This window comes from Diceros bicornis, chromosome 16, assembly GCF_020826845.1.
Source record: "Diceros bicornis minor isolate mBicDic1 chromosome 16, mDicBic1.mat.cur, whole genome shotgun sequence".
Lineage (NCBI taxonomy): Eukaryota > Metazoa > Chordata > Mammalia > Perissodactyla > Rhinocerotidae > Diceros > Diceros bicornis.
In genome coordinates, this window is record NC_080755.1 from 41,328,900 (window position 1) to 41,356,093 (window position 27,194).

General features: G+C 51.4%; 1 protein-coding gene across 1 annotated transcript in view; it reads left to right on the forward strand.

Annotated features, from left to right (window-relative positions):
* The window catches only part of CTIF (cap binding complex dependent translation initiation factor), a 288,430-nt gene that overhangs the window by 145,074 nt on the left and 116,162 nt on the right, over nucleotides 1–27,194 (forward strand). Inside the window, exon 7 of the mRNA XM_058557072.1 lies at nucleotides 4,379–4,455. Coding sequence (XP_058413055.1) covers nucleotides 4,379–4,455 — 77 coding nt within the window. The remainder of the gene's footprint in view (nucleotides 1–4,378; nucleotides 4,456–27,194) is intronic.

Here is a 27,194-nt window from a genome sequence, read left to right on the forward strand (position 1 = left end):
TGTGTATTTCATGTGTACTCTGCCAGCGCTGCATGCAGGAGTATTATCTTCCCTCCCTCCCTGGAGAGCCTTGGTTTATGTAATCTACTTGTCTCCCAGGCCCATTTACTTATCAAAAGCGGTCAGAGGTTAGACAGAGGGGGAACTGCAGCCAGGTCTCAGAGCTAAAGGGAGAAGCGTTCTCATGTAGAGAAGTGGAGGAAGGAGCAGGCAGGGCCCGGGTGGTGCAGGGTGTTGCTGCAGAGGCGTGCCTGACTCCTACTGACAAAACACACAAACCAGCTGGTAAATCGAAAGGCCAGTGCTCTCATTTATGGGGGGATTCATACCTGGACTGAAGTCCACATGGGACTCTTTCAAAGCCTGAAATGGAAGGATTTGTTGAGTAAAGAATTAGAGCAAAGGCCACTGTATGCTCTTAAAGAATAATTCTGACGAGCCTGATAAATTTCCTCTTCTCCACTTTAGGGATCTATCCTATCTGAAAAGCAGAATACTAAAGCCAGAACACCATCTCCCCTGGCCAGGCCTGGAGATACCACACTCCTTTCCAGATTCCTTCCTAGTCACTCCTGTCATTGGGTCCCCCTTGCCTAGGACATGCCACCCTTTCCAGCTCTATCTTATGGACAGTGTTTTAGGGCAACTGCTTCTTGGAGAGTAATTGAGTGAGGGACACTTTTCATTGTGGCTGGATATTTTTTTTTTTTAACACTTGCTGTTCTGTCTACCTGGAATATCCTGCTCCCAGATAATTTTTTCCACCTTTTTAAAATTGAGATATAATTCACATACCATAAAATTCACCCTTTAAAGTGTACAGTTAAATGGTTTTTAGTATATTCACAAGGTTGTGCAACTATTACCACTGTCTAATTCTGGAATATTTTCATAACCCGAAACATAAACCCAGCACCCATTAGCAGTCATTCCCCATTCTCACTGTCCCCAGCCACTGGCAACTACTAACCTACTTTCTGTCTCTGCAGATTTGCCTATTGTGGATGTTTCGTAGAAATGAAATTATACAGTATGTGGTCTTTGGTGACTAGCTTCTTTCCCCAAGCATGATGTTTTCAAGGTTCATCCATGCTGTAGCATATATCAGAATTTCCTTCCTTTTTATGGCCATATAATATTCCATTGTATGGCCATACCACACTGTATTTATCCAATCATCAGTTAATGGACATTTGGGTTGTTTCCATTTGGGGCTATTATGAATACTGCTATGAATATTCATGTATAAGTCTCACCTCTCACCAATGACTTTAAAGAACCTCTGCTAGCCTGGGTCAGCAGCTAACCTGATGGCAGATGTGTGGCTAAGCACAACTTTTCTCCCTCTTTTTTCTTCTGCTGGCCTCATATTTGCCCCCAGATGCCTTTGTTCTGGGGGGAATGTGGGCAGCATCTGGAGTTGTGTGTGTCACTTGGTACCAACCACCAGCTTGAGGTTGAGGAACAAGGTGGCTGATTGAAGAGGGTCCTCCGGTGAAGCTTGTATAAATACAGTGCACCCGGTTTTATGCAGGAGAGCCTGAAAGTTCTGTGTAAGTGCCCCAGGAAGAAAGCAGTCATTCATTTATTCACCGTGATGTCAACAGGCTGGGGCCCAGGTGGCTTTGTGGGCAGGACGACTCCCCTGTAGCCCTGGCATGGATTGTTCCTGGGGAGGGAGGACCTCAGAGGTGCGAGGTTTTGTTCTGTCACCTTTGTCACTTTGTTCAACTGATTTCTGGCCTCTCCCTGGGGTCTGCCAGCCTCAGAAAGAGAGCTGCATCCTTCCCCAGCACACCACCTGGGTCACCAGGCTTTCTGCTAATTCTCTCTGCCTTTCCTGACCTGAGCTTCCCACTCCCTCCTGCAAACCACCTCCACTGGACTCTTTCTGCCAAGACTAGGGGCTCCATGAGGACAGGGACCAGAGCAGCCCTGAGCAGAGTGTCAGGATCATGGGAAAGACAGCGATGATGATAATGACGATGGTGATGACAACGACACTAGAGATACTTATTGAGGTTTACTCTGTACCAGGCACTACTCTCCATCTTTTACATGTTTATTAACTTGTTTAACCCTCACAAGGGTCCTAGGAGGCTGATGCTATTATTAGCTCCGTTTTAAAGATGTGGAAACTGAGGCACACAGAGATTAGATCATCTACTCAAAGTCACACAGCCATGAAGAGGAAGAGCCAGACTGAATGTTCACAGTCTAGTTCCAGAGCCCATGCTTTAACTACTGTAATATTTTATATATGTACATACGTATATATTAATTTGGGGGGATGGATGGATGGACACAGATGTCACCGCAGTGGCTTCATTAGAAGCCCTCAGTGGCCCGGCATGCCACTGGGCCACATGGAGTCCTGGCAGAGAGCTAGGACTCCATGCTGAGGTTGGGTCCCAAGGGCAGCTCCCTACTGTTGTGGCCAGTGTTGGGGGAGAGACCAGGATGCAGGTCAGAGTCCAGGACTCTGAGGCCTGGACGGGGGAGGCCGGCACCTCCTGGGCTCGTGGAAGGCCAAGTGTTGCGGACAGCTCCCTCCGCCTGGCCTCAGAGCTGAGATCCCCGTCCAGGCCGCCAGCTTGAGAGGGAGCCTCCACTTCCTTCCATTGTCTGTGTGGGGCACACCCAGTATGTTCCTGCAGTGACCTGAGGCCGGGAGGGAGGGAGGGAGGGAGGGAAGGGGCCAGCCCGGAGCTGGGTCAGGGTGGGAGAGGGGAAATGAGAGGGGAAGACTTGGTGTTTTTCCTTGTTAGTGTTTTGTATTAAAGCAAGCAAATAATATCCTTTGAGAAAACCATTCAACAAAGCACATCCTAAAGCCACAGCGGCCCATTGTGGCTGCCTGGAGCCCGGAATTCATTCATGCCTTTCTGGCTGGATTTTTGGAGGCAAGAGACAGGGTGGGAGGGAGGGGTTGTCATTAAAATATATTTTGAAATGTGTCATTCCTTCTCTGGACTCAATGGGAGTCTAGGCCAATGTCCGAAACACTAGGGTCCCTGTGTCCTCCTGAGCCTATTGTCCTCCCAGTGCCCCCCAGGAAGCTCCCCAAGACTGGCCAGTCCTAGCACAGCCCCAACATCCACTCTGCCCCTCCGCTGGGTCGGGGATTGGAGTCTCTAGGGCCAGCAGGGCCCTCCACTGTGGAGCCTGTATCCGGAGTGCTGCATATGCCCTCACCATAGAGGGTCTGGGCCGCCAGCCCCACAGAATTGCCTGTCTCTAAATCACTGAATGAGCCCTCTGGGCCTCAGTCTTTCTGTCTGTAAAGTGTGTGTGCTGGGGGAGTAGGGGAGAGCAAATGGACTCTCAGTGAGCACTCTCCAGCCCCCTGGGCCCTGTCATGCCCTCTCACCCTGTGCATGCCCAGGGCCCTGTGGGTGGCATGGGGGTGACACTCAGGCTGTGGACTCTGCATCAGGGCCTGTATCCAGGTATCCCTGGCCCAAGCTGGACCACCCTTTCCTCCCAGACCCCCAGGCCTAGGAACACCCTATCGCCCACCCCCCACAGGCTGCCCATAATGGGATGGCAGTGCTCTTTCCCATATCCCACCAGAACACACTTTCCTAAGGGGAAGGGAGGTGGTAAGAACAGAGCTGGCCACCAGCCCAGCTTCTGCAAATAATTCTGCCTGGGGCCTGGTATTTGTAGGATCACCCCACGTTATAAGTAGAGGGTCTCTCTCCAACCTTGCTGTCAATATGTAGATAGTTGTTGTCATGACGACAATATACAAAAGACCATCCTTAGGATTTTCCCCAGTTTAAGGTTTAAAAGGCATTTGGCTATTTGCGTGTTTCCCCTAACTACTCCCCAGGAGTATAAGTAATGAGGATCTTGGACAAAAATTGCACGGGGGGTCCTGGACTAGGATGAGGAGACCTGGTTCCTAGCCATTCCCTCTGCGTGAGGCTTGTGGTTTGCAAGGGGGCTGCATCTCCTTGGTCCTCTCAACTGCTCAGAAAAGATGCTTACATTCCTATTGTATCAGGAAGCTTGATGTTAGAGAAGTAACTTGTCCTCAGTCACACGGCCGGTGAAGCTAGGATCTGGTCCCAGCTCTGTTGCTAATTCCCTGCAGGACCTTGAACTGGCTCATTCACCTCTCTGGACCTGAGCATTCTCATCTGTAATCTGAGTGACTGGATAAGACGAATTCTAAGGTCCCCTTTGTGTCTTTACTCTTCTTTGGTTCTGTAATTCCGTTCACTAACTCTGGTATTTTCCATCTTTCAGTCTGGATTTGGTTGTCTTTCCAAGCCCTCCATCTCTTTTTGTCATAGATAGTGTTAGCATTAGAAGTTCTTGGTTCTCTTTCAGAAGTTACTAACAATCCCCCCTTCTTTCCCCCACAACACAGGGCTACCACCCAATGCCCCATGAAGTGGAGATCGCGCACACCAAGAAGTTGTTCCGGAGGAGGAGAAACGATCGAAGGTAGGAGAGACTCCATCGCGAGCTTTGGGTTTTCGTGTCCTCTGTCGTCATCTGTAGCCCATCAGTTCTAGTCTGTGTTTTGCTTTTCCCAGTCACCAGAGGGGGCACGGTGGGTTGGTTGCTGGTTGGGCAGCGGCGGCTACACTTTTCTTGGTTGGCCCGGGAATGGAGCCCTTCAGGAGTCCAGGCAGGTTTTGCAGTTCGGCAGAACTGCTCTTTCCGTGGACCTTGCAGCAACAATAGCAGTCCTCGGGGACTAGGACCCGGCTGGCGTGTGTTTTGAGACGTGGCCTCCAGGAGGCTCTGGTGCTCACGATTCCAAGAGTATCTGTCTTTCCTCCCCACCAGTCACTGAGAGTCGTCCCTGGCTGTACTCAGCTCTGCTGTGACAGGCAACACACAGATCAGCAACTGCACATGCTGCTGTTTTCACATGCATGGAGGAGCTCGCTTAAACCAAGGCAGAGACCAGAGTCTCCCTGGAGCTCAGAGTCCTGGGTGATAGCGAGGGGCCAGAAAAAGTGCCATGAGGTAGCCCGGGGTAGGAACAAGCCACTGAGGTTGGGCATCCTGGGAAGGCGGGCTTTTGTTTCCTTGAAGGCTTTCTGACATGGAAAGATCTTAAGCTATATTTCAAATGGAAAACTCCAAATGCAGAAAAATGTTTACAGTGTGTGGCCATTTGTGCAAAAGAGGGGTTAGAGTATATTTTTTGCTTGAACGTGCATAAATGATTTCCGGATGGAAATATAAAAGAAGGAAGGAAGGGAAGGAGGGAGAGAGAGAGAGAGAGAGAAAGAAAGAAAGGAGAGAGGGAGAAGAAAGAGAAAAAAGACTTCTGCCTGAGGAATTAAAATGAAGTGTTCCTCTACAGGGAATTTCATCTTAGATAAAGGTGATGGCTTGTGGTTTTACCTTTACTGAATAGAGAATGTGTTCCGAGAGCCAAGAAAGAGCCCAGCCAACATCCTTGCTCAGAAACTGGAAGTGTCTGTTCTCATGCAGCTCCCTCAAGACTAGGGCTGTGGCTGACCAGGGTCCCCGATCCTTCCCTCCACGCGTGGGCCCTGAGTGAGGAGTGTCGGGTGGTGGCCGCAGCTCTGAGTGGGTGGAGGACTGGGCACCCGGAATGCCTCTTCATCAGCTGGTGGATTTAGTGGGACTGAAACAGTTCCAGAGGACAGTAAATGTACAACTAGCTGGGCGGAAGGCAGTGCTGGCTTAGAACTCAGAACCACCAGGCACTTTATGTAGCGGCATCAGAAGGGGGAACTGAGCGAGGAGATTTGGCACGAACCCTCTTCCTGGCTTGTCCAGAGTGTGGTTATTGCACTGTGAGTGCCTCCTTTTTGCTGTGCGGCTTCACAGAGGTTGATTCCTGGTTTCTGGGTTCCTGGTGCAGGGAAGAAGTAGGGGGCGCCCCCCTAAAGGGGAAGGGAGTTCACGGGGGCCTAGGGAGGTATCAGGGAGAGCAGAGGCTTGGTGTCCCTCCTCCCCTGCCCTGTGGTCCCCTGAGTTTGTGTCTGGAGGTGTGGGGAGTCCCTGAGCTTCCAAATGAGCAGTCACCCTCTGACCCGCTTCCCCGGGCCCAGGCCGTGGCAGGCTGCCGCCCAGCATCCAGGTCAGCCACACCTCCACTTGTGGGCCAGGTCACCTCCCTCAGCAGGAGTCCCGGGACAGTGGCAGGCCTCCGGAAAGCAGCAGCGTGACCCAGGAGCGTAGGAAGAGGAGCGTGACATGCACGCACCGGGAAGCTGACCTTCCGCCAGGCCGCGCTCGTGTTAACAAATGCCCGGTTAGGTCAGCACACCTCGAAAAGGATGTGGACCTGGGACAGGGTCCAAAGCAAGGCAATAAAGATGATTAAAAGGATGGAAAGTATGTCCTGTGAGGAGAGGCTCAGGGACGGGGCCAGAGAAGAGGAGGCTGCAGGGAAAGAACGTTCATGCCAGTAAACTCATGAAAGATTTATACAGACGCGCATCGAGCAAGAGCCGGGTGAGGCCGGGGCGCTCCACCTTTATCACGATCTGGAGTACGGTGCAATCCAGCCCTCAGCCGTCCTGGAGTCCCCAGGCAATGGGGACTTTCAGGAGAAGAGCAGGCAGCCAGGTAGTTTAAGGACCTCATTGTCGGAAAGCAGGAAGCCAACACCAGGGCCCTTCCGAGTCCTTCGTGGTAGAGCGTGTGATTCTGACGTTTGAGGAATGGCTGCAGAATATCGTCATGTCGACCCTAACTCCCAGCCTTGCTAAGAGTTAGTGGCCTTGCTAAGCCCCAGACCTTTCTATTTGACCTTGATAGTTAATATTTTTATACAGCAGGTTAACTTTCCTAGTATTTGGGGCTTAAACTACACCCAGAGGGGCTTGCATTTCCTAGGTGGCAGAGGGGGAGGCGACCAGAATCAGGTTTGGTGGCCAAAGGGCACGGCCATCATCTGTGTCATGCCTCTGATCTCTCCCTCTGTTGTGGGGGAGAGCAGGTACTGTTTCCCTGTTTAACAGATGGAATAACTGAGGCCAGAGACATCAGCCAAGATGGTTCAGCTAGAAGTAGAGGCTGAACTCCCCTCTACTGACTCCAATGCTCAGCCCTTTCGACTCCACAACCTCAGGTGGACCTTTGACCTAGAAAAGGCCAACAGCGGGGAGCTGGTAGGTGCATAATTGGGGTGTGGCTGTAATGTCCCATGAAGAGCAATGGCCCCTCTATACCCATGGTGTCTCTCCTTGGAATGCCTGCAGGGGGCTGTGGCCTTCTGTCTTCCTGCAGAGTACTTGGAGTTGTGTCTGATGGCTGTGAACTCCCCCTAGCAGGGGCAATTTGCTGGACCTGGGCTCTGTGATACCCCGCAGCCTGGAGCAGGAATTTTCAAACTGGGCTCTCGAGTCTGCATTATATCCCAGTTCCAGGTGACTCGCGCGGTGTTTGGACTTGCCTTCACTGCTTTTTTTCCGGGTGGTTGACGTCTGAGGCACGTGCCCTGGAATTAGACACTGGGTGTGAGTCCCACCTCCTCCACCCACTAACTCTGTGATCTGGGCAAATTGCTTCATATCTTGAAAACTCTATTTCCTCTTCTGTAAGATGGGTCTCCTAATTGGGAGGCTTAAACAAGCTAATCTTTGTAAGCCTCCTGGAGATGGTCTTTGTGCCAGCCCACTCTTCACATCAGAGGGGGTCCAAGAGGCTCAGGAAACCCTGTAAGGTGACAGTGGGGAGAAGATGTCTGCAGCGAAGTGTGGGCTTTCGGCCCTCCATCCCGAGTGCTGGATTTGCTTATAAGCCCAGGGAGCAGAGCTTTGCCTTGCGTTCCCTCCAGGGGCGGGGAGCCCAGGATTGGTTGTTCCTTCTCCTGGATCAACTTGTAAAGCTCTGCCCCCAAGGTGGGGGCTGGCAGGGAAGGAGAGCTCCTCTAGAGCCGCTGTCAGCAGACTCCGCTCCCGCATTCCGTGGGCTGCTCCAAGGGGCTCTATGATTAAAACTGAGTTGTGGATGTCTTTTCCTCATGTTGCAGAAAAAGGTTAAACTCACAAGCAGTTCAAAGGTTTTCTCCTTAAACATGTTCTCAAAACTTGGCCGATTGATAACCATTTGTTTATTTTGGGAAACCAGTCAAAGATGTTTGCTGATTTCAGACAAAATTATGCATTTCATGATGTGAATGTACTAAATGAGTGTTTCCTGCGTTCCTCAAAGAGCAGTGTGCCTCCTTGTGCTCTGTCCCCACCCAAGCTGGAGACCTGCTGACTGGGAGGGGGTTCCTGCTGGGGTTGTCTCCCGCCCCAAGCTCCCTGCCCACAGGATGTAGGGTAGAGGAGCAATCACTGGAGGGCCGAGTCCTGGCCACACTGCTGACCCACTGCCTGTGTTGACCTTGAGTGAGGTCTCTCACCTCCAGGGCGTATGGGGATTTTCTCTACTCCTCTGGCCCCATGCCCGCTCCATTTGAAGAGATGAACGAACTGAGGCAATTAACAGGGAAAGCTGACTCTGGGATGGAGATTAGAGGGCAAGGCACTTACTAAGGAGTACCCTTGGGATCAGTACCTCTAGACAGGAAGGGAAGGGAGCAGGATTGGGCAGAGGGAGAAGTTGACCCCCAGTGCAGTGTGGGTGGCCAGTGCTGACCCTATGGGGAGCTCTGAAGTTGGGGTGACTCTTTACGCTTGTCCCAAGATGGAGTGAAGGGGCAGGTCTTTTTATCACCATGTCCATTGGTCATCGGATGGGGACAGCCTGGGGGTGGAGTGTGACCTTGGGCCAGCAGCTCTCTTCATCCAGGGCAGTTTCCGTAGGGCCTGACAGCTAAGGGGCAGGGGAGTGCATTGTTCCTGAAGGGAGACCTGGGTGGCAATCACAGTGGATGCCACAGTGAAGCACTATTAACTCTCCAGCTAGGAATGATGGAGCAGTGCTCTGTGCTACATTCCATGCTCCAGAGAACACCAGAGAAGTGTCAGGCGTGGTCCCTGCTCTCAATGGCCTGAGGTATAGTTTGCACAATGCTCTCTGGCTTCAGAAGCCACCAGAACATGGTGCATGACTATGTAGCATCAGCATGTTTGCTCAAGGAGGTTCAGAGAAGAGAGCCAATAGGAGGTGGTTACAGAATGCTTGCTGGAGGAGGTGGGCATTGACCTAGCTGTGAGACCTGAGGAAGATGTGGAAAGGAGATGGGAGAGCGTCAGGATGAGAGGAGCGTGGAAACCACAGTTAAACAGGTGTGGGAGCCAGGGATTCCCACCTCCCCAGAAGTCACCCCCACAAAGCTCCCCAGAAACGGAGCCAGATGGGAGAGGCTCACAGCAGCCACTACCCCCACCGGAGCTAAACAGAAGGGAAAAGCTGGAGCTCCTGGCTCCTGTTGGGCCCCAGGCCAGACTGTTAGAAATCTCGGTAGACCCTGCAGGCTCCAGAGCCCCACTCCTAATGGTTAGAGTGGGGCAGCTAATGGAGGCGTTAGCGGTCCATCGCATGATGCCCGTGTGTCTGGGGAGACGGGAGAGCTGTTCTCCAAATTAATTTGTTTCATTAACTGAGGTCTCAGAATGGTTAATTTACTTCATGTGCAAACTTTGAAAGGAAGAAAAAAAGAATGTGGTGGTCATTCCCAGCTAGTGTCAGATGGCTCTGCTGGGCGAGAGGCAGGAGAGCAAGCCATCCCCACATCTCCGAGTGTCACCCCCTCCCTGCATCTGTCCCCTGGGTGCAGTCAGGACACATTGTGGGCTCTGCAGGGTAAGCAGAGCCTCCAGCAGCTCTTGCTCACTCTGTCCTATGATTGACCGTGACTGTGGCTTGGTGTCCTCTAATTGTAGGACCAATTAAGAATCTCATCCCTCCTCCCTGTCCTCTGCCAGCATGTGCCCAAACCCTCCCTGGGTGCCAGGCTCTTTCCCTGGGGACAAAGTTAGTGTCAGCCGTCAGATTTAATTTTGCAAGCTCTGACATCATCTAGGTCACTGATAAAAACAAATAGGACATCTGGAATTAGTCGTGATGTATATGCAACTTTGTGAATATACTAAAAATCATGAATGATGTAATTTAAAAGGGTGAGTTTTCTGGTATGTGAATTATATCTCAATTAAAAAAATTTATTTTGGGCCGGCCCCGTGGCTTAGCGGTTAAGTGAGCGCGCTCCGCTGCTGGCGGCCCAGGTTCGGATCCCGGGCACTCACCGAGGCACCGCTTCTCTGGCCATGCTGAGGCCGCGTCCCACATACAGCAACTAGAAGGATGTGCAGCTATGACATACAACTATCTACTGGGGCTTTAGGGGAAAAAATAAATAAATAAAATTATAAAAAAAAAAATTTATTTTAATGAATAAGGCAGGTCCCAGGATGGAGTGATGCGGCAAGCCCCTGGAAACACTCCTTGAATCTCAATGTTTGCAGCATTCCCCAAATATATTAGGCTAGTAACCCTTTCAGAAAAGGATGTAGATTTGGTCTGGTCGTGACTTGGTCTGTGTGAATCTGTGCTAGCTATTAGTAGTCACATCTTTTCTTCCAAATTAGCTGTTTGGGAATCTCCTTGGGAGAGATGATATCTATATTTTTCTGATTTTTGAAAATTGAACTGTATGCACGTAGCTACAGTCTCCAGGATTCCTCAGATGTGGTCAGGGGACATTTACGACCTCACATGAGGAGTTCTCTTTCCCTGAGCAATATTGCTCCACCCCTCAGGCAAGAAGATGAGAACTCAGAGCCCTCTTTGCTCTCCCACGATCTCATAAGCCCTCAACATTGTACAGATGCTCTAGCGGCGTCTACCTTTCCTGGTCCAACACTTGTTCTCCAACAGAAGGCAAACCTTTCTTTCGGCCGCCCCCTTAATTTCACATCATCCATCCCATCAGCAGCCTCATGCTTCCCTCCTCCTTCTCACTCTAAATACAAAAATATAATTTTAGAATTGTCATTAACACTTGTTAAGCCCACTCCTTGACAAGCTCTGACAATTCCACCTCATGCTTTGATGGTCATCACTGGTTACGGGAGACTCCTCATCCCATTCTGGAGTCCACCCTACCCCTCCTCCTCTTCACATCTGGGCTCATGGGGCAAGGACCCTGGAGGATGCCCAGTGCCTCCTTAAGCCCCTGTCTGTAAGTCACAGTTGCTTTCTGGAGCTTGATGTTCCCTTTAGCACCTCAGATCACTCCTACAGTCATGCAGTCCTTCATCCTATGAAGATGGCTAAGTCTTAGATCTTCCCACCAGGAACTGATCAGGAATTAACCCAGTTCAGAGCAGGATCTCTCCGTCAGGCCATTCACATAAGTTGTTAAAGTAGCCCTTTTGGAAGTACAGTCGATCCTCCTTGTTCGTGGATTGCATATTTGCACATTCGCCTATTTGCTAAAGTTCATTTGTGATCCCAAAATCAATACTCACAGAGCTTTCAAGGTCATTCGTCAACATGCATAGAGTGGGGAAAAATTCAAGTCGCCCAACATGCGTGTTCCCAGCTGAGGTCAAACGAGGAGATGCTCTGCCTTCCTGTTCCAGCTCTCATACTGTAAACAAGTGTCCTTTTTCTGATCTATTTACTGCCATGTTTTTCACGTTGGCGTGCTCTTCTTTGGTGAATTTGCTGTTTAAAATACCCCCAAGCGCAGCGCTGAAGTGCTGTCTAGTGTTCCTAAGCACAAGAAGGCTGTGACGTGCCTTATAGAGAAAATGCGTGTGTTAGCTGAGCTGCCTTCAGGCGTGAGTTCTGGTGCTGTTGGCTTAGTTCAGTGTTAATGAATCAACAGTATATATTAAATAAAGGGTCTTTAAGCAGAAACACATGTAAAACGAGGTCATGTATTGATCAGTTGGAGAAAATGTTGTGACCAGAGGCTCGCAGGAACCTAGCCCTGTATTTCCCCTAGAAGCAATGGTTCAGTATTCCCTAATTCAGTGTTTGTGGGACTTTGTAGAACATAACTACCGTGAATAATGAGAACTGATCGTGTTTGCTCTTTAAAACAGGGAGAGAGATACTGAAAGTCAAGGAATATGTTGTGAGTGATACGACTTGGGGTCTGAGTCATTTATCTTGTTCGTGTGGTGATGGTAGAGCTGGGGGGAAGAGAAGGGGGCAGAGGGAGGCACGTCCTCCACTGGTCGTCACCTGGCTTGGATTTCACTGAGGGGACCTCTGCTTCCTTTGCCCCATCCTGGGATGACACCATCCCCGAAGCCCTCCTGACTGCTCAACCCTGCAGTGACCATCATTGTCATCCTGTCATCAGGAGCCCAGGGGACAGTGAGACAGATCCACGCTCCCGTTGCCTGTGGTTTGTCTTTATATCCCAGCAAGGAAATTGCCCTCATTAAGTCCCTGCTAAAGATAGAGAAGAAAATGGGGCAGGCAAACCCCCACCTGGCAGGCAGGGCTGTCAGACTCTAAGCAAAATGAGTCAGATAGGAATTATTTTTAGGCTCCTTCTCCTCCCCCACGCCCACCCCTAAGCGGGCTCTCTTGGAAAGAAGAGCAGCTCATTTCTTGAAGCCAGATGTCCAGGTCCGTGTTTGATTGACGTGAAGGCCTTGGTACACCTAGAGAAGACCCCAGCCTTTGTACAAATCATAATGGTCAGATCATCCTTTGGACAATGCAGCCGCCTCGGGCAGCACTCCCGGGCAGAACAGGCTGCCGGGAGGGCCCCGTGGAGGCCGACCCACGTCACATGCACGAGCGACGTACCGTCCCCAGATGCCCTTTGTGCCCCTCTTTCCTGGCACTTGCTGCATACTCAGGACCTACTCTCAGCATCACACAAGGCTCTGGGGTCCCCCTGGCAGGGAAGGACCAGCATGTCCCTTGGCCCAGGACTCGCATCCGTGTGGGGGCTATTTTGTGCATTTTGGCAGAGCTCCTGGGTGCCGGGCCTGCCCACCTTGGCAGTGGGCATCTCCTGTCTGTGCCCACAGCTGGGAAGCTGAGCATCACTCCTCCTTGTTCACTCTCTTCCCCTTTTTCCAGCTATTAGGATTCATTCAGACTCCTTAAACCCTAGATGGCAAGAGAGGGAGACCTGTGAGCAAGGAAGCTGACTGCAGAGGAGGCAGGGGGCACATGCCTAGTGGCTGGGAGGGCAGGAGGGCTGCTGACTAGGAAACTGGCCATGAGAGATAAATGCCATCTCTACTGGGTCTGTGCCTGGGGCCCGAAGTAGAAAGGAACCAGCCACCCAAGTGGCTTTAATTACCCCTCCTCAGAGATCTTAGTTTCTATTTTGCTGAAATGCTGGGCATTTGGGGGTTGGCTCACAAATGTTAGCCCCCAGCCCTTCCTCCCTTGCAGGAGCAGATGGAAACAGGCAATTCTGAAGGCCCCACATGACCCTGGCACCAAGTCGGCACAGCCTTCCCTGGAGGCAGTGTATACGGTGGGCAGCCCAGGGCCTGGGCCAGGCTCACTTGGTTATGGGTCTGGCTTGTCCCTCACCAACCAGGGGATCTTGAGAAAATAAGGACTCTCGCCAAGGCTGTTCTTCTTATTGTCCCCAAGGACATGGATGTGCAGCCTGCAGGGATGGCGGTAGATGACGTGTGATGGCAGGTACATGGAGAGTCCCAGCCCCGTGCCCAGCTCTAAGTACAGAAACATGAGTCCTCTCTCCTTCCTGACGTTCGCTCCTGGGACCCCTGTGCCCTGGGCAGTGTGCCAGGAAGGAAAGAATGCTGGGCTAGTGGTCGAGGAATCTGGGTGTTCATCCTTGTGGTGTGGCCCTGGGCGAGTTCCTTACACTCTTGGAGCCCGCTGTTTTCTCAGCAATAAAATGGAGCTCCTGATTCCACCTCTCAAATGTGTTAGGAAGAGTGCAGGGCTAAAGATGAAAAAGAACACTTCTCAGGAATATTCTGTTCCTTAACTGTGGGTTGGGAAAGACATTACTGAGATACACTCTAGAGGCCGGTTGGGGCTTTCAGTGCAAATAACCAGTGCCCCTTATATCTTCAGCCCAGCCCAGGCACCCTCTCCAGAAAGTTCCAGAAAGGTAGGCCATGTCTGCTGCTCCTGTGTACATCTTTCAGGACCAAATCTGGTCCAGGTCTGCACCCTGGGCACCCAGCTGTGCCTGACTGAGCCCCCATACTCCCAGCATTCTGGCTGCCTGAGATAGGACACTGCCCAGGACCACCTTACTCATAGGGAGGGCTGCACATCCCGTTGGTTCTAGGTTTTTCTGGACCCACGGGAAACCTCAGCCCACCCTCAGTCATGCCTGGAAGTCACTCAGTGATTTAACAAGCATTTCCAGAATGCTCACCATGTTCAGGACACGCTGAGCCCTTTACAAATATCAGCTCATATAATCTTCCCAACAATCCTAGGAGGAAGATACTATTTTTACAGTTGAGGGAAGTAACTTGCACGGAGAAGTAAAGTAACTTGCCCAAAGTTGCAGAGCTGGCAAGTAGCTGAGTCAGACTGCAAACTCAAGCAGTCTGGCTTCAGAGCCGGTGCCCCTAACCAGTTCTCTGCGGGAGAACTTCCCTCTGCCCGCCCTTGGCATGCTCAGCCTCCCTCTGCTGGGTCCCTCACTGCCTTCTACATACACCCCCTGATTAACTCTTGTGCCAGGGGTGGTAAAGGCAGCACAGGGGCTGCCATTTTCAAAAGGACTGAGGGGAGGACTAGTGTATTATTCAAAGGAATGAACAAATGGTGAGATTTCAGACAAGACCCACCAGACGGGGTTGCCCACCCTCTGCCTTCTGCACCCCTGCACCAGGTCAGTCATGCCCATAGATGCCTTCCCTGGTCCAGATGATTCATGCAGGGACATATTTAGGAAGTTCCTGCAATAGCCCAGAGATTTCCCAGGTTGTGGGGACCCTGCCCAGTGAGAGGCCAGAGAAAAGGTGGTTTGAGTTCCAGAATCGTGGGCAGCTCTCAGGGGAGGAGCGTCTGGCCAGGGAGAGCTTCCTCAAGCTGCCAGCTCCCCCCAGTGTCAGGAGGTCAAGGCCAGGGCACAAGGGTGCCCTCCACTCCCCAAGGCTCCCCAGCAGGGACAGGAGCACAGGTTTTAAAAATACCAAGGAACCTTCCTGCCTGGGTCAGCATTTACCCTGAGCTCCGAGAGTTATTTCTGAGTCTTCCCAGTAATTTAATTTTAGCCATTTATTCCAATACGTGTGTTTTGGGGAAGCCAAGGTGGCCTCTATTATGGTTTGGAGTATTTTGGGAGGCCTTGGTTTCCAGAAGTGATGCAGGGGCTCAATTAGGCAAGACATCAGCAAGCAGAATTAAAATAACTCAAGAAGACAGGCCCTCGGGTCCCCAGAAGTGATGCCTGTGCTTAGCCTCCAGGGGGGAAATGAAGACAAGGTGTCCCCTGCGTGCCCAGTGGCCATCTCTCAAGTGGCATTTGTGTCATTATCTCCAGCTCTCCGAGCACCGCAGGCATTTCAGTGCTCTTCAGAATGCAGAACAGATGGAGCTGCCCATTCTTTCCAAGTAGGCCTGGATAGACAGACGGACAGCCCAAGCACCAGGGGTGGACAAGCCCACACTCATGCCAAGCTCTGTAGGTCCAGCTTGTAGGACGCTCAAACTCAACAACAATTCATGGGCAGCTTAAAACTTACAGTCTCCAGCACATTAACATTGCAGAGGGTTTTGGAGGAATTATTAAACAGCTTGTAACCTTTCTAAGAGACCTTCAGAACCCCCAACCAGCGCCAGCCATACCTGACCTCCCCCCCTCCACTCCCTGAAGACAGAGCCTGCTCGACCTGCCCTCAGCTCCTCTCCCACCACACTGTCCTCGCTCACTGCACTTCCAGGCCCCAGTCTTCTCTCGGTTCGTTGAACAAGCCAAGCTCACTCCTGTCTGTGTGGCTGGCCCCTCTGCCTAGGACCTTCCTCACCTGACCCTTGCCCTCGCTGCTCTCTCCCATTTTGCAGCTTCCGCCTGCCCTTCACTATCCAGTGCTCCCTTGATCCTCTTCTCTGACCTTTCCCACAACTGCTGGGGCACGTCAGGCCTGCATGGACTAAGAGAGCTCTCCCACCATGCTCAAGTTCCCTGGCTCACCTGGAGCAGGTGCAGCAGCTGAGGGATTTGGGGATGGGCGGGAGGCCCGAGAGCGTGCAGGACACTCGTTCATGGTGTGCAGAGGGTGAGCCCCCGTATCCCGAGACACCTCTCCGGGTAAACAGATGAGCCCAGACCAAAAGCAGTCCCCCCAGCCAGCATTATCCACAGTTACCCCTCCCTCAGGAATACGCTGCCCTTGAGTTGTCTTCAAACTCCATCTTTTCAGCTTTGAGGAGAGGATTCCTTGGACAAAGGATCCAATTTCAGGCTTTCTGTTTGTCAGAACTGACACTGAACTCAGGAACGATGTGTGTGGACTCAAAACAAAGATGAGAATTGTTTTTAGAAACAAAAGAATACTGTATGGGGCTGTGTGTGTGTTCGGTCTGGTGGCTGAGTGGCCGCAGTAAACACGTGTTCCAGACTGGCTTGGTGCATCAGGGAGCAGATGGCACTGCCTGGTCACCCTGAGTGGGAAACCTGGTACCTGAATGTGAGCTGCAACCATGGCTCAGAGAGGATGGGCAGAGACTGGGGTGAGACAGGCAGAGGGCAGGATTCTGACTTTGCCCTGATGTTCTGGAAGGTTGGAGATGCTCAGTGGGGCAAAGCAGGTGGTCATTAGGACCTCTCTAGGCAGGGCCCACGAAGGCCAGCTCCCTCCCAAGGCCCCACTGTTCAATTCCAGTCTCACTGCCGTCAAGACAGCAGGGGAATCTTGGGCACACTCTCCTGGCCAAAGCTCTAGTGTATTTTTACTGTGGTGCCTTCCTCTGCACGCAACTGGGAAAACCATCTCTGCCTCCTCATCCACCCCACCTCCCCCTACTCTCAAGCCGCTTCTAGTGTGCCTGGACTTACTGCTCTCGCATCCCATCTTGTGAACTGGGGGTCAGTGGTCGATCTGGCCACCTGGGGCAGACACTTTGCATTTTCACTGGAAACTTCAGTGATTACCCAGAGTTAAGAGGATCATCTAGTGCTGAGAGTTTCTGGCACACTGAAAAGCCAGTACGTGTGGGGGATAGGTAGGGAGGGTGGATGCGTTGTATTTTTGGAAGGCAGGATTTTAGCTTCTAAAAGCCTAAAACCATGCCACTTTAGGCAAACACCCTTTTTGTTCTACCTTCACTTTCTGGAAGTCACATAACATGAGCCACTGCAGGACCCAGCTTCCAGCCAAATGTGTATGTGGCCCCTTGAGTGTGCCGACTTGTCTAGACTTGGTTTGGGTCTCATTGCTAGATGTGGAGCCTCAAAGGCATTACCTCACCTCCCTGAGGCTTGTTTCTCTTCCATAAAATAGGACATCTACCTTCTAAGACTATTTTGTGATTCAAATGAGATGATGCTCTGAAAGTAGATAAAATGCCAAGGGCAGCACGAACATGAGGACTTAGCCTGTATCTGTGTTTGTAGTATACATATGTCTGTGTTTATAGTTGTGTGGGTGTATGACTGCTTTAGGGACTTTGCCAGTTATTTCCAGAGTTTACTGGACATGGAGCTTGGCCTGGATGTTTGTATTGGTTATCTATTGCTGTGTAACAAATTACTCCAAAACTTAGAGCTTAAAACAACAAACATTAATTATCTCACACAATTTCTGAGGGTCAGAAATCCAGGAGCAGCTTAACTCGGTGGTTCTGGTTCAGGTTCTCTATTGAGATTGTCTTCAAGCTGTTGGCCAGGGCTGTAGTCATCTGAAGGCTCAACTGGGGTTGGAGGGTCTGCTTCCAAGCTCACCCACAAGGTTGTTGGCAGGTCTCAGTGCCTCATTAGTTGTTGATCACAAGATGGGCCTCTTCATAAGGCTACTCATGACATGGCAGCTGGCTTCTTCCAGAGTATGATCCAAGAGACAGGCAGACAGACACCAACATGGAAGATGCAGCATTTTTATAACCTAATCTTAGGAGTGACATTCCATCACTTCTGCCATATTCTGTTGGTCACACAGACTACCCCTGGTACACTATGGGAGGGGACTACACAAGGGTGTGAATCCCATGAGGCCAGAGCCATCTTGGAGGTTAGCTATCACTCCCCACCCTCTTGCCCCCAGTGATGCACATTCCTCCTACATGCAAAATACACTCACCTCTCCCATTGTCTCTTCCCAGTGTCTCATTTGATTACAGCATCAGCTCAAAATTCAGAATCTCATCATCTACATCATATTCAGGTATGGATGAGGGTCTTTGGGTGCAGTTCCTTACATACAGCTCCTCAAGTACAGCTCTTTCTTGATCTCTGAGCCTGTGATTTAAAGAAACAAGTTAGGGGGCTGGCCTGGTGGTGTAGCGGTTAAGTTTGCGCGCTCTGCTTCAGCTGCACGGGGTTCGCAGGTTCAGATCCCAGGCACGCACTGATGGACTGCTTGTCAAGCCATGCTGTGGCAGCATCCCACATAAAGTAGAGGAAGATGGGCACAGATGTTAGCCCAAGGCCAAGCTTCCTAAGCAAAAAAGAGGAGGATTGGCATCGGATGTTAGCTCAGGGCTAATCTTCCTCACAAAAACAAAAAAGAAACAAGTTAGCTGCCACCCACCCCCACATACCCAACATACAACTATGGGACAGGTGTAGGGTAACTGCCATAGACACCGCTGTTCAAGAAGGGGGGGAAACAAGGAGCATATAGAAGTCATTGGTCCATAGCAGTTCTGAAATCCAGCCAGGCAAATGTTGGAAGTTCCTTGATTAGAATTCAGTCCTACTCCTACATAGGAGTTATTCACCATCACTCTCAGCTCCACTGTCTACCCTCAGGGTCTCTCATGAGACTGCAGTCAGGTCATTGGCCCTGTGAATACTCTGGGCTCTTGGTTCTGCCTCTGAGTCATCCTTCCTTTTCTATGAAAGGTAGCATATGTGTACAACTGAGTCATTTTCTCAGCTATCTTCGTGCCAGTAGAATTTTGGAGGCCTAACAGTCTCTTTTCGTTTTGTACAGTCCCTGTCCCTTCCAGCCCAAGCTGTCAATGTTTCTGCTGATATAATTATTTTAAAAACCTCATGGGTCTTCCGTGAATTCTGTTGGGGTCTACTTCGCTAAGTAAAACCCACCCACAAATCTCCTTAAAATCATCCCTTCTCTACTTTGGGTCCTGCTAAGGAACAACGCCCTTAAGCTCCTTAGAAGCTCTATTATTTGAGAAGATCTGAGAGTCACACATTTGAAATCTTTAGAGCTTTTTGTCTAACTGAACAGTCCTTGGAGGCACCACCATCGATCTTTCTGAGATCCTAACAAAGGATTTCATAGTCACACCCCAGCCCCATCTTTGGACCATGCTTTCCTGAGAGTGGCTGGATTTGATCTTTGCTCAGGATTCATTTCCTAATTTTAGTATCATTTGCCATCTGGAAAGTCTGGGAATCTGCAAAACTGCAAGTCCTGGCTCCTTTTTTGTAACAGCCCTTCTTTTAGCTCCTCTCTCCTCTCACATTTTACTATACCCAGCAAGAAGAAACCAACACTGCAACACTCTGGCTGGAAATCTCTTAGCTAGATCGTGGGAGCCATTAGGTACGTTTTCTACTTTTCGCATAACTGCAGGAGACAGTGTTACTAAACATTCTGCTGCTACATAGCAAGAATCTCCCTTCTTCCAGTTCCCAATAATATATTTCTCACTTCCTGTAAAGCCCTCACCAGCGGTCTCCTCAAAGTCCATATTTCTACTCACAGCCTCTTTGTGGCGCTTCAGGTTTTCACTAACACTTATCTCAGAATCCTCTGCTGCCTACCCACTGCCCACTCCCAGAGCCACTCCCGCATTTTAGATCTTTGTTAGGGCAGCACCCCACTTCCAAGTACCAAAATCTGCAGTAGTTATCTCTTGTTGTGTAACAAATTACCCCCAAATTTAGCAGCTTAAAATAACAAGCATTTAGTATCTCACACAGTTTCTGAGGGTCAGGAATCCAGCAGGAACTTAACTGGGTGGTTCTGGCTCAGGGTGTCGCATGAGGTTGCAGTCAAGCTGTTGGTGGGGATTACAATCATCTGAAGACTTGATTCAGATGGGGCTGGAAGATCCACTTCCAAGCTCCCTGACGTGGTTGTTGGCAGGACTTAGTTTCTCACTGGCTGTTGGCCGGAAGCTTCATTTCCCTGCAATGTGGGCCTCTCTATAGGGTGCTCATGACAGAGTGAGTGATGAGAGAGAGAGATGGAAGCTGCCATGTCCTCTGTAATCTAATCTCCACAGTGATATATACAGTCCATTCTGCCATATTCTATTGGTCACACAGACGAATCTTGGTAGAGTGTGGGAAAGGACTACACAAGGGTGTGAATGCCGGGAGGTGGGGGCCACTGGGGGCCATCTTTATCTGTTTCTAGTTTCTTCCTGAGTCATTTTTTTTTTCCACTTTAAATGACCTGGTAAAACCCACCAATAGCTTTGAATGGGTTGAGGTTTTGTGTGTTTTCTCTTTTCTGGTTCAACTTCAGATCTTTCCAAGAATGTCTTCTTTATCCTGTCCTCTCTTCTGTCCTTCCATCCTCCTTGTCCATGGCTCATCTCTACAATGGAGCATGAGTTATAATATTTCCTCCGTGGAGGAGGTTTTAAGCCAGAGATGCTGTTGTCTTAGCTTTGGAACACACCTGACCTCCAGGGTCCAGAAAGTAGTTCCAGGAAATGGGACCTTTCCAAGATACAGACACACACTCACACATATACTTATTTTCCCTTAAACTCTAAAATTTCAATGATTATAAAAGGTTGGGCTTTAATTAGAAGAATGAAATACTTGAATCTGTCAGACACTGATGGGGAAGACACTCTCCTTGGTAGGAGAGAAAAGAATACAAATATTAACACAAAGATGTCCTACATAGCCTTTCTCATAGCATCCCCGCAGCAGGCCTGGGAGGCAGATAACACAGATGCGAGTGTCCCCATTGTGAGAGTGATGTAGATAAGACTCAGAGAGGCTACATGATTTCCTCAAGACCTTGCAGAACTGAGGCTGGTTTCAGACATCAGAATATCCAGATTCTTTTCCATGGGGTTCTGGAACATTGGCCTGGTGCAGGGGAACATGTGCTTCTTTTTCACCCACTCCAGAATAAATGGTGATCTGGAGTTGTTTGCCTATCTGAGTGAGGGTTGTCCTGCCTGGGAAAGAAGACTATGTATCATAAGGTTCAGAATAGTGGGGAGAGGAGAGACATCCCTCAGAAGTGGATATGTTTTGGTGGATATGATGAAAGGTTGTGAGGGACCACACAGTAGTGGTACAGTGGTGATGGGCAAAACAGGACCCCTTTAATCTGTCCCTTCCAATCTACCCAAATGCTCTTCCCCCTCCATTCTGAAGGCATCACTAGAAGGACTTCAGGAGGTGCTGGCTCCAAGTGGACCCATTGGAATGAAATGATAATAAGCCCCTTTTGTCTACAGCTGCGCTGCCTAATACAGTGGCCATGGTGGCTATTTAAGTTAGTTAAAGTTAAAGTTAAAATTTCACCTCTTCAGTCGCACCAGCCACATTTCAAGTGCTCAGTAGTGACATGTAGTTAACGGTTACAGCATTAGACAGTGCAGATAGAGAACATCTCCCTCCTCACAGAAAGTTCTATTAGGTATCCCTGCTCTGCAGGAGCTCCCCCAGGCTCCAGAGAGCCAGGCATGGGGTGGCTGAGGAAGGAGAGAAGACTGGAGTGGAACAGTCTGAGAGTCTGGGCAGGGGAGGAAGGCCTGAAGAGCAGAAGGAAGAAGCTGAGCTAGAGAAGTGTTCACCGAGCAGCGCGTGCCTCCTCCTCCCTCCCTATGAGGCTCAGGAGGTGTTCGTTCCTCTTCGAGCTGGGTCTGGGGTAAGGAACAGTGCCTGCCCTCCTGGGGTCCAAAGCCTCCAAGGGCCACTTCCTCAGGGTCTTTGCTCAGAAGCATGGCCTGGAGGAAAGCAGAATGCTACCCCCAGGGAGTGGACTTCAGATTCACCCTGCAGGCCACCAGGACCCCTGAGAGCTGTGCAGCCTCCCCCAGACCTAATGGGGACATCACCGAGAGACCTGAGTGTAGAGCCCTGATTGTGGGCGATCCAGGGCACATCCTTGGGAACAGGGGGAGACACCTGGGAGTTTCTGGGGAATGGAGAGGTCCTCATTCCCCCACCCACAATTGGATCCTTTGCCGAAACATTCCTGCCCTCTCTACTTGAGTGGAACTCCATTAAGCCTCTCTTTCTCGGAGAACTCTGTGCACAAACCATGTCTCAACAGTGGCCTCCCAGGCTCTGCTCAGGGCACCTGGTGAGAGCTTGGTTTGTTTTTGGTAAGTGAGGGAGTGCCTAGATGGATGAAGTTTCTTCAAACAAAATCTTACATAGAAACTAAACATATAAACCAATAAAAGAAGACTTCCTTAGTTTAAATCAGGTTGAGGCCAGAAACCCAACTGTCCCCACCACCATTATCCCTTTGTCCTCACTTGTGTAGAGTAGTTACTGAAACTGCTCCTTGTGGAGTGTCCCCCATCCTGGACATCCTGTCTGCATCAGAGGTCAGCAAATTTTTCCTATAAAGGACGAGGTAGTAAAGCTCTCAGGCTTTGTGGGCCACGTGGTCTTTGTCACGAGTACTCAGCTCTGCCGTTGCAGCCCAAAAGCAGCCATTGATAGTACGCAAACAAACGAGTGACTGTTCCAACAAAACTTTATTTGCAAAACGAGTAGTGATGGATCTGGCTCATGGGCCATAGTTTGCGAATCCCTGGTCTAGCTTCTCACAAGTCCTCCAACAACCCCAAAGAGAAGGAAATTTCTGTTTCCACCTTACAGCTGAGGAGACCAAGGTGCAGCAACATGAAATCACCTTTCTGCCTCTGCTCTCACGGGCCTCTCGGGGCAGACCCAGGTCTGTCTGAGCAGAGCTCATGTCCCCGTCTCTCTACTCTGTTTGGGATGGAGTGCCTGCCAAGGGCTGCCCCTGGGATGGAGGTAACAGGAAAGCCAGGAGAGAGGCCCCGGGGCACCAGGCTGTCTTACCCCACCCCCTCAGCGTGCTATAGTCCTTGGAGACAGTACTGCAGTTCTGAGGGCCGCTGTGCTGGCCGGGTGCTGGGGCTCCGGTCCGATTAACCCCACACGCCCTGTTGGCTCCCTGCCCCAGAATGGACGAAGGTCCCTAGGAATGCATTTTCACATGGAGGCTGCAGAAGGCCTTGCTGGATGCTGCCATGGGAGACCTCAGTATTCAGGGTACCTCAGAGTAGCCAGTGATGCCTCAGGGGTAGCAACAGAAATGGAAAGCTGTAGGAAAAATGGAAGTCATGTGCCCCCTGCTTCCCTGAAGCTGTTAAGGCAGGCCCTGAGAAGGCGGAAGGGAAAGAAGGGCCAGCAGGGCAGTGCACAGACAAGATAGGTCTTGCCTCAGCCCTGGGGCTGCCCAGCCCAGACCCTGCCCTGCATGGGACTCTCCCATGCCTGCCACAGGGCGGCCACCACCTCTGGCATCCCCCTGGAGAAGCTGCTGCAAAGCCCCCCTTCAGCAGGGCCTGTTCTCTAAGTCTACAGCCTAGAGCTAACACAAGGGCCCAAAGCGTCTTCAGGCCAAGAGAAGTCTCTTGCTCCTGGTGCCCCATCCTTGACCAGCCCCTTCTGGACGCAAGTCTTCTCGTTCCTTCTCCTCTTGGGTTCTTTTGGATCTTTGCCTCTCCGATATGGTCCAGCCAGTGCAGCGCTCTTCCTTATGTTGCCTCCACAGTTCACCAGCCGTGCCGCGGAGAGACAGGGCTGCCCAGCTCCCAGCCAGGGTCTCCATCTAGAGCGTAGGCAAGTGGACGCCCTCACTTATGCAATCAACCATCTGGGGGCTTTACTCATCTTTGTGCCCTCAGCAGAGGCTGGTGTCCTCTCCGCAGACATTTGATCTACATATTAATAATATTAATAATCATAGTACGAATGAATGTTATTTTGAGAGGCGCTGGGGCCTTGTTGCCTGAACTTCCATTAGAGCATGCCTCTTTTGGGTTAAAAATTCACATTTGCTGTGGTCCCTTCCAAAGTGTAGCTGCCCTGGGGGAGAAGTACCCCAAGGCTCTCAGACACCTTCCTGGGACTGACTTTATTAAGTTTGTGGTCTGCAGACAGAGGAGAGGGGGTGAAGGGGGCAGAAAGGGAAGTTGGAGGAAGTATGTGGGGTGGGGGGAGGTGAGAGTGGAATTGAAGGCCCAGCTTGGTTGCCTGATGATTGTGTCTCAGCCCTGCCTGCCTGTTTTGGGAGTGGCGGCCTCCCGCATCCTTTAAATCCTTCAGATCCCACCCAGCCTGAGTGGTTGAAGCAGGACTAGCTGGGCTCTTTGCTCTCCTGGGGGAGCCTGCTGAGTGTGGGGTCAGGAGAGGGACTCTCCGGGGACTGATGGAGCCAGGCCAAGCCCCAGGGAACATCCTGCAGTCGAGAAGAGTAACAGGGACACAGATGGCCTGGCAGGGGTCTCTGGTCCCCGTCAGCCCTGGCTGCCAGGGATGAGGCATACCCGCTTCCGTGAAGGGCTTCTGGGTGAGTATTTAGAAGGTATCCCAGGGGGCTGAGCTGGCCCATTCCACCACAGAGCAACTGGGAGTGTTGGGGAAAAGGAAGAAAATTCTCTCCGAGTCTGCCCAAGGTTTTTCATTCTGTGAGAGCAGCATTGTGAAAGAAGTCAGCTTGCCTCAGCCTCCCTTCGTAGGGCACTCTCCCAACTCTGCTCACATTGCTGCCCCTAACTCCCCGGTCGTGGTCCCTTTCCCCCTGGAAATCATGACTAGCCCGTCCCTTCTCCAAGTCGCTCAGGGCTGGGTCTCAGCCCATGTAAAGGCCTACCTTCCCATCCTAGGACTCCTGTGTGCATTTTAGCCAGGGGCGGCAATTTGGGGTACACTAGAGCGGGTATTTGGAGACAGAGCTGGCCATCTCCCCTGAAGCAGGATTGGCTCTCAGCAAGGCCATTAGGGATGGTGGGTTCTCTGATCTCCGCCGAGCCTGCCCTGTGAGCCCTGGCTCAAATCCAAGACGAACGTCCAGCTGGGGGAGGGGCCAGACTGGAAGAGAGGCCTCAGGCCCCACCTGCTCCCCGTGGGGCAGGGAGTGGGGGAGACATTCAAGGCTACCCCTTCTTCTGGCAATGACTGCCCACCAGAACTAGGTCAGGGCCCCCCCACCCCTGGGGCATCACTGTGGTCAAAGAGATGACGTCAGATGAGCTGCGTTAAAATTGGTCGGATCCCAGGATTCATTGGGGTGTGTTTGCCTCCTGTTTATCATCAGGGCAGCATTCTAGGGGAGAGAGGGAAGTTTTCTCTCAGAGGCCGAAGCCCTTTGCAGTGTTGACCTCACCCACCTCCTGATTCCCGGGTGGTGGGAGCAAGCCTGTCCCCAGCCCCTGGACGGATGGGTAAGTGGGAAGAGAGGGTCCACTGAGAGCTTCTCACAGGCCGAGGTCTGTGTGAGGCATTCCACGAGCTTACAGACTAGTTGAGAGAAAAGACATAATGAACAATTCACACTTAATAAAATTTGTGTGTGTTTGTGTGCGTGTGTGGTGTATATTTTATGTTTGTGTGTACGTGTGATGTGTGCATGTGCGCAGTGTGTGTACATGTGTGTGTGTCTATGTGTGTGTGTGTGTAATAATACAATGCCAGGCCACAGGCCTTAGGACTTCAGAGGAAGGAGAGATTTCTAGCCAAGAAGGCTTCCTGGAGGAGGTAGAACCTGATCTGTCTCTTCAGTGGGGTCAGGCGGAGGGCAGGAGGAAGCACATTCCTGGGGAGTGACTGAGCAGAGGCAAAGGCCTCGAAGTGGGACCTGCCTGGTGTGGTGTTCAGGGACAGTGGGCAGGCCGGCCTGACTGCAGAGGACACTGCTGCGGGTCCGAGGAGAGAGGGCGTGTCAGGGAAGTGAGCCCCATGCGGAGGGCCTGAAAGGCCTGCAGAGGGTTGAGGCCCAGTGCACCAAGCTTTAGACACATCTATGGATGCATCATATGCAGATGTCCAGGCTAGGAGACGACATCCTTGGAGGGGAACAGCAGGTGCCAGGGCATGTGTCAGAAGGTATGTGGCATGTGGAGGGTGGCGCAGAGGAGGACAGTTGGTGTTGAAGAGAAGAGGGAGATGAGATAGGAAGCTGGAGGAAGAGAGGAGTCAAGAGGTGAGGAGAGGGTACCTGAACAGGATCTGTATCTGCTGGTGTTCAAGGCAGCCTCGGGTTTTTGTCTTGAGTCCCAGAGCCCAGTTCTCATCCTTTCAGGCTGGAGTCTGTAGAATGCTTGCTGGTGATGAAGTTTCCCCCATCAAAATAGGTCGCAATCAAAATTGGAGAGGTGCTCCCATCCCACCTGCTGTGCTCCCTGCGAGCTCGGCCCCTGGATCCTGGGTAGAGACAGTAAACACCCAGGCATGCTAGCGGAGGGGAGAAGGGATGGCCTCTGGGGAGGGCGGGGCTGCTTGTTATCCGTGTGTCAGGGGAAGTGGAGGAGTCAGAAAGGGCACGCCAGGGTGGTCTGGTGGTTAGGATGGCCTCGTTCCTGGGAACGCTTGCCACGGAGCCTTTTCCCCAGCTTCTCCATAGCAGCAACTGTTCCTCCCCCGAGTGTTAGGAAAACCTGCAATTACCCAGCCGCCCCTGGGTGGGAGGGTTCAGACCTCCTCTTCTTTCTTCCAAGATACACTGAGTCAGGAGCCAGTCAGTCAGAAAGTGGATTCCTCTCCCACGTTCCTTCCCGCACAGCCCCCTGGGGGCCGTGGTTAATGAGCTTGGTGATTATGTGTTTCACGTCTGGGATTAGGAAGGTGAAGAGGGTTGGATGGAGGCCTGTGCCTCTCCAGGCTCTGAAGCCAGCCGTCCTGCTCTTGGCATGCTCTGGGGCCACTCAGCAGATCCCACAACCTCCCCGGGGTGTGGGGCCCTCTCTGCCTCCAGCTGCGCAGGGCGGAAGTCGGAGCTGTGGCTGGAAGCTTGGGAGACGACTCTGAGCTGGAATGTGTGATGCACGGCTGCGTGGAAAGCTCCACCTGGGCTGCCACTTCGGGATGGCTCAGGGTTCTGCTCTTTCCTTTTCTTCCAGTGATTTTTCTTTTGGGCCCATTTATTTCCTGGCCTCTTGCCTTTACTTGTGTGAGTAGTGGTTGGGGGTGTGGAGAGAGAAGGAAAAACAGAGAGAATGGGTGGCTCCGGATCTGAAAT